At 36.1% G+C, this 7634-nt stretch overlaps 2 protein-coding genes across 3 annotated transcripts in view; both read right to left on the reverse strand.

The window, feature by feature from the left end:
* Nucleotides 1-400, reverse strand: part of CUNH5orf34 (chromosome unknown C5orf34 homolog) — an 11195-nt gene extending 10795 nt beyond the window's left edge. The window contains exons 1-2 of the mRNA XM_017730193.1: nucleotides 313-400; nucleotides 6-124 (exon numbers count right to left, since the gene is read on the reverse strand). Of these exons, the coding sequence (XP_017585682.1) occupies nucleotides 6-124; nucleotides 313-400 (207 nt within the window). The remainder of the gene's footprint in view (nucleotides 1-5; nucleotides 125-312) is intronic.
* Nucleotides 401-3158: 2758 nt separating this feature from the next.
* PAIP1 (poly(A) binding protein interacting protein 1) overlaps nucleotides 3159-7634 on the reverse strand; it is a 27256-nt gene continuing 22780 nt past the window's right edge. For both annotated transcript variants that reach the window (XM_008630631.2, XM_017730278.1), the window contains exons 9-12: nucleotides 7116-7233; nucleotides 6927-6981; nucleotides 6223-6316; nucleotides 3159-4577 (exon numbers count right to left, since the gene is read on the reverse strand). In XM_008630631.2, the coding sequence (XP_008628853.1) occupies nucleotides 4484-4577; nucleotides 6223-6316; nucleotides 6927-6981; nucleotides 7116-7233 (361 nt within the window). In that variant the 3' untranslated portion in view covers nucleotides 3159-4483. The remainder of the gene's footprint in view (nucleotides 4578-6222; nucleotides 6317-6926; nucleotides 6982-7115; nucleotides 7234-7634) is intronic.

The raw sequence follows: 7634 nt of genomic DNA on the forward strand, positions 1-7634 counted from the left end.
CCCACCGAGCTCCTGCCGAGCTCCTGCCGAGCTCCGCCCGAACTCCTGCCGAGCTCCGCGCGATCTTCTCCGGAGGCCCTACCGAGCTCAGTTAGTCGGTGAGGTAACCGCACAGTCCTGCTCCCTCACGGAATGTGAGCGTATTTCATACACACATCTGTAAAATAAGCTTAAGGGAACAGCACACGGTGTCTTTGTATTTTTTTTTTAAAGTAAGTTTTTATTTGCTGAAAACGGGGGTGTCTTTTTTTGCTGCTGCGGAAGTGAAAGTTAGCACTACAAAAGCCTAGAAAAAACCCCCACCCTGTTTACGTGTAACTGTGCTTTTCCAAGAGACACCTCGTCCAGTAGGTGCGCCGCTGCAGAGCTGCTTCTCCCCACAGAACTGCTTCTCCCGCATCCCTATGCAATACCGCGGCTCAGCAACTGAGCATTCATTCCTCACCTCCCCACAGCAGCACCTCTGGAAAATCGGGAGGCAGGCTGCCCACCTACAACACAGGCTACAGATAAATAATTCTCTAGTGACGGCTCCTTTTCATTCACGCATTCACAGGGCAGGGCGAGCCAACACAGAGCTGCGTAGCAAGAACTGGGTAGTAGAAACCCTCCCTGAATAGAGAGAAAGACCAAGGTGCCAAATGACAATTTTAAAATGATACCTAGTTGACTTTTTTGGAAGATTATATACACTCTCCACCTCCCGCCAATACTTACAGTTTAATCAAAGCTGTTTTAAGTGGATTGACAGTTCACATCTAAGCGACAATTATTATGAACCCCCAATCCAAGCACTTAGCAAATGCAGTTGAAGATCCACACTAGATCAATATGGTCTCTCTTAGCTGCAACAATTGTCCCTTACCTGCTTAGGGAAATACAGGTTTCTCAGATCAGTGCAATCATGGACTAAATGCATTCAGTACAAGTTTCCATTCTTGACAGCTGTTGTCTCAGCAGAGAGTAGATCAACACTCAGTCAAGTGGCTGCTGACACAGCCATGCATCAAAATAACCTGGTTATATTCACAATACCTCTTTTTAATGAGTACTATTATGTACAGTAGTTGCCTGAAGCAAGTTTCAAAGTATATATTGGGATTATGAATGAGTTATGAATATTAATTTTTATAATTCATGGATGATGCATTGTGTTTTGCTGGCAATTTCACTGCTCTGGCTGGAACCCTCAGCATAGGAACTGTGGAAGTAGGTCACACAGGCTGAAGTAGAGGGAGCAAATCAGCAATTCAGGGTACAAACAGTGTAGTATCTTCCCAGTCTTTTGGCCGGAGTGTCATTTTCTGTTCCTGTATCAACTAATGATCTACAGGCATCAACTGGATGATTAGAACTATAATTCAGTCAGAGAGAACTTGCAAACTTGAGCTATCAGTAACTCAATGAGTTGTGTGCAGCAGGAAGGAAAGGCAGAATGTGATAAGGAAGTAATGACCCAGTGAGAAATAAAGATTACTACTACAAACCAGACCGAGTGTCACTAACATTCAGTGCCACAACAGATTATTCTCTTGAAAAAAAAAAAAAAAATCCCAGCTGTGTGCAAGTTGTGATACCTGTGAAACCTGATGTAGTTGGGCCAGTTTTTCTTCTCTCTGTAGGGCTACAATTATTCTAAAACACAACAGTTAAAGCCCAATAACCTCTTCTGTTGCCAGTAGCAAGAACTTCCTTGCAGATTTGAAAGGAAACTACTGAGAACAAGCTGACTTCATTTCTGGATATGAAAATCACTCAACAGCAAAGCACATGCAAAGCAGCAACTCTTGCAGCCCATTTTGAAATTACTTTAAACAAAGTGTGATTTTCATATACTAAACATTTTTGTTAAATCATAATTAGTTTGTCAAGAGTGGCAAATTGTGTGTATACTTTTACTGATCTGCAAAGCTTGGGTCTCATGCTCAAATTCGAATGTGAAGCCTGTTTCTTTTTAGAACCAGTGATAAAGAAGCTTGCTTCACATCTCCCCCAGATTTTGCTTTCCATGTTTCTGTGCCTTCACTGATTTACCATTCCACCATTAGGAAAATACATCTTTTTAAAAGGTTGTAAATTTGCAAGGCACTGTTCAGAAACCTGTAGACAAGAAACACTTTCATACCATGCATTTGAAATTTGTAAATGCTAAAATTCAGGTGAAATCATCTTTAAACCTCTCATGACTCATCTCTATCATACACAGAACAATGAGCAATTAAGAGCGGGCAGACAAGTGGCAGACGAGGGGGTCCTGACAGTGAGAAACCTGCTGCTTTCTTCTGCTCTTTCACATTCACTAGCTTGTATTGAAGTTCTGTGAGATTTAAGACAAGTAGGAAAGACTTAAGTGTTTAATGAAAAGATTATCCTGTCTTCCTTAGGCAGCAGGACAGAGTTAAAACTAATTTTTCCCTGCTGCAGTAAAGACTGAAAGCACTTACAAAGTTCATCTGTACAGACCATAAACTTGTCCACTAATTTGAACAAAAGTCTCACTTTGATTTTTCAGTATTTTCAGTGGAGGAAAAAACTTGTATTGCAAACTTGACCTGAGCTGCTCTATATATACACGATTCCTAGTTCCTGACTTTTTTTTTTTTTAAACACTGATTTGGCATGCTTCTTATCTACATGTAAAATTGCTGCTTCCACAAGCTGACAGTACATCTGGAGCTGACAGCTACCTTAAAGAAGACTCACCACCAACTATGCAAAACTAAAAGATGTAAAATGCAGTCCCTTGGAGTCACTGTTACTTTACTGTAAAGCATATATGAATGCTCGTTCCTTGGGACTTTAAGTTCTGAATAAATATGTTTTCCACAAGACATCTGCTTGTAAAGTCAGCAGAAAGTCTGACCTGTATTTTGATTTAAAGTTTTGTATTAAAATTATGCTCAACTTAGAGAATATGTATTTGGAAGTCATCTAGTTTTCACATTTCTAGTTTCTGGATTTTAGTCTAAAGACTTTGAAATGCTAAAATAGTCTTTATGAACATATTGCATTTTGATACATTTTATTTTTCCAGCAAGAATTGAAAGATAATAGTCTCTGCAACTGTGTGCTTTGAAGAAGAGAAAGGAGTGCTCAGTGAAGGAGAGATAAAAGAAGGCAAAAAATCATTTTTGTTTTAAAGCAAGAAGACAAGGTAGTGATATTATACCAAAGGAAATAAAGCTAGTTAAATTTTATTTTCCAAAACTCCAACCTAAATAAGTGTGTTAAATAAACATCCAGAAAACAGTCACTGCTCACTCTATTAGCAGATGCACAACTTATTTAACCAAAAAAAGAACAGTGAAATATTATCAGAATTATTTACATGCATATTTACAATGCGTGTACTTTAGAGTAGCTAACTGTTGGGAAATACTTGCGTTTGTTTTTGGTAAGGATTTCTACTCAAGTCTAACCAGCAACAGGTAACAGGAAACAATTCAACTGCGTTTGGCAACAACAACAATGGAGTACCCTAGGAAAACTAACATGATTATATGGAGTCAAAAAAAGAGCAGTTTGCTCCAGAATGTTAACATTAATGAAATTTATGAGTTTACTCCAACTACAAAACTAAATCAAACTACATAAAATTAGAAGAATAAAAGAAAGTTACAAGGGTTGCGAAAGGTAAGACATATTAGATACATTACTAGAAAAAAAAGCAAAATAAAAAAAAGCACTGCACATACTCTTGAGAAGCATGGTTTAGAACATAACTATATTACTATTGCCTTAAAGAACACAACAAATTACAGAATAGCTTTTTCTTGTAGATTTGAAAATAAGCTTATCTGAACCAAAGATCTTGTAAGCACCTCACTTCCAAAATACTGCTTACTTTTTCACATATCAACATGTGACATATTTATTCCAAGAAAAAAGAAAAGCCCAGACCTCACCAATGTGTATTTTGAAAGAAGAAGAAAAAGGGAATGAACAAAACAAAAACTCATACACAGAACTTCCACAAGCCACTTTTCATGATTGTGATCTACAGACAAAAAAAAAATTTCTTTCTTATTTGGATCATACTCTTCTTGGGGGGGAAGTGGAGAAAGAAAATGCAAGATATATTGTATATGGTAAATAGGATGAGTAAATCCCAATATATACTAAAGCAAACAAGCAAGCAAATTCAGATGATTATTCTTTCCCTTTCTTCCTCAAGGGAAGTTTTATGGGACAGTTCCCCATTAAATTTTAATTTCGATTATAATTTTTAAATAATTTTTATTGCAGCCAAAACAGTGTTCAAAAAACATTTTTCATAAAATAAACTATGATATATACACAACATTTTAAGTTACAGGGCATAAGTTTACAATTTTTGGCAGATTCTGTTAAACAAAATGGAAATTGTGTAACTTTAGTACTTGGAGAAACTGAAGTTCCTCATTTTGGTACAAATGTTTTGTGTCCCCCTGCACTCTAACCATATCTAAAGTGGTTAAATAAACTAACATTAATATGTAACATCTCACTGTTTTCTCTTATGTTCTGATTCTAGACAGAATTTTTCATATGCTTCTTCAATTTCTGGATCCATCTCATCATCAATCTCATCAAAATACCTGAGGAAAAAAAAAAATCACCAAATGTGTTAGGTTTACATGCAGATTTTCAGAACCAACAGATCTGTGTAGATGTCAAACAAAAAAACAAAGCTTTATAAATGACAGTTATTTATGATATTTTCTTAAAGGGAATTAAAAGGAAAAAAATAATGGATACTAGGAAAACAAATAAACAGAAACCTCAGAGCAGCACAGACGTACAAATACCTAGTGTTTGCCACCTTTTTTAGATCATCTTATGCTGCCCAGTTTAAAACACAGAAATAGTTTCCAAGATGACAGAAAATGCAATCATGCAATCCAAGCTTCCCAAAATTTAATAATGCATCTGTACTGATCCATTTACCGGAAAAAAAAATTACCAACATATTAGTGTAATTTTGATTGGTTAGCATCCTAGTTCAAAGACAGAATACATTAATATAGAAACCCTGCATTCCTGTTCGCTGGTATGTAAAAGAAGGCCATAGAAAATGTGTAAGAAAAGTTTTTTTGTTTAAAAGTGTTGTGCATTGAGCAATCAGTCTATGTATTTATCTCATTTGCTCCTTGTAGAAGTGTAGCCTTCAGAAGAAAGAGCCCTCACACAGAACCCTCCTCCCTGGTGTCTGTCAGTCATGAGAAATAGCTGACAGCAAATCAGCAGACATTTGTCTAAGCTTTTCTTAAGCCTTCAACAAAGAAGGTTATAGTCACCTTGCTTGAAGGTTGACTTAGAGTGTTTTACATGTAGTTTTCAGATTTGCTGTGTTTTTTAACTGCCTTCTGTCTTCAGTTTGCATTTTTCCTACTAAGCAGAGGTTCACATGGGTCTTTTTTTCCCCTTCAGTATGAGCTTGTTGATTTCTGATGGCATCTCTAATATATCTTCCAAAGTTCTTGACATTCCCCTCAGCTAGGTACAACCTGAAAGTTTTCTAATTTACTAACAAAAATACTGATACAGGCCTGCTGTGTTACCACACATAAAAACAACACTGCAAATGTTCTTGTGTGTCAAATCATGATCTGAAAGTCCTCCTTTGTCAGTGTAAAGCTCAGAGCAATTTACTTTAGACCATGTTTCTTCTTATTTTACATATTTCTTTCTTATAAACCAGTGCCAAAAAGTCAGATTATAGTCTCATCTACTGCTTCCACCTTTACCATTAGCTTGCTTTTCTTGCTCAACAGGAATACTGAATGACCCTCTAATTGAAGGGAATGCTACTTAGGCTGAGGAGAGAGAGTTAACACTTCCTCCCTTTGAAAGACACTGGAAATTCAGTAATCATGTCTCGCTGGGATGTTCATGCACATCAGTCAAATGAATTTAGATTGCCTCACTACAAACACTTGAAGGCCTGGCACTTCACTTTGCTTGCAAATTTTTTTTTTTTAAATGCAGAAGTATGTTTGTACATGTGCATAAACATCTGAAATGTAATTATCATACTCAATAGAACAAATATGAAATAGGTTTCAAACTTGTGTGATTAAAATCCATTTTATACCCAGACAAATACATCCACTGTAGAACTAAATAACAATTACATTATTTAGTTTCATTTTTGCCAAGATTGGAATCCTAAGCCTGTACTATCACAGCATCACAGTAAAAATAACTATTATTAAAAAAAAATCACTAAAAAAGAAAACATACAGCTCTCCATGTCCTGACAGATCTGCTCCATTTTCTTCATAATATGGAAACAAATCCTCTCTTTCAAGCAGCTCTTGGTATTTTTCTTGATAATCTGGCAAAGTAAAAATGAGACTGAGTAGATATATGACTAGTCTTCTAAATTAACAGAAAACTATAAAGTTTGAAAATTAGCCAGTTAACAAAACCATAAACTGCAAGAAACATATTAACAGGAAAAGCTCCTCCTACAACATTTTCTCAGGACATGAATGGATCTCTAGGAATGATGCTTAACTTCCCACAGAACTGTAAAGTTAGTGACAGATGTCTTTACTTCAAATGATGCTATGCCATGTTGTGCTCAGACTACAGATAAAGAAACGAAGGATTTTGATTTGATTTTGTTACTAACAGTGGACAAACAACAGACTTGAGTATTTCTGGCTTTTTGGAAAGATGAAATGCTGTGGACTACTGAATAAATTCTTCTGACCTTTATGAACTCAAATGCACATTCTCCATTTCAAACATCTACCTTCTTTTAACACAGAATAAATCATGTGCTCCACCAAACCAGGAATTCAGGCAGAATTTTGTCTTTTAAGTTGCATAGGTTTTAGATTCTTGAAGAATAACATTTTATGTTCTTCAACAGACTGTAAACTTGATTACAACTTTTTAAAGAAGATTGAGAAGACAGGTAAGCTAAACTTGTGCCATACCTGGGTCTGCTGCAGTGAAAGGAACACCATCAGAAGTGTAAAATGTTGGTTCATTCTAAAAATAAAGTCATACAGAAAGTTATATGTGTTCAGAGAGACAGATGTTTGTAGTTTTGAGTAATGCGATTGTCTATGAATCAAACTAAATTCACATGAAAGTAAGGAACTGAAATGTCCATATATTCTTACCATAAAATAGTTTGGGTCATTTTCAGGGGTAGCTTCTGTGTGTGGAGTTGTTCCATGAACTCTACCCCAGTTACTAGATCGCAGTTCTACTAGTTTCAGAAGCATGTGTTTCACATCTCTGAAATAGAGAAGCACTACAAAAGTTAGAGTGTTTTGTGCCAAGCAAGAAATTGGACTTCTCTTATTGCACAAATACAAGGCAGTTAAATCTGTCCAAAAAAATAAGTTCAAGGACAAAATTTGTGTCCAGTGTGTCCTATCTGTCCAGTGCACAGATAGTTTTCAATTCAATTCTACAACTGCAAGTCTAGATGCTTTAAGTGTCCATTATGAGATATTCACCCTTTTTCCTTTCTCTGCTGTTAAGTAAGAAGCTCATATGTAAAAGGAAATTGCTATAGCTTTTATTGAGATACCAAACCTTGCAGTACAAGTTAAAGAACAAATCTGTTTTTGATAAAAGGATAATACTGGGGGAAAAAAGGAAGATGATCTTCAAATTTTAATTTAATTTCCTAT

This window comes from Corvus brachyrhynchos, unplaced genomic scaffold, assembly GCF_000691975.1.
Source record: "Corvus brachyrhynchos isolate BGI_N302 unplaced genomic scaffold, ASM69197v1 scaffold42, whole genome shotgun sequence".
In the NCBI taxonomy this organism is placed as follows: domain Eukaryota; kingdom Metazoa; phylum Chordata; class Aves; order Passeriformes; family Corvidae; genus Corvus; species Corvus brachyrhynchos.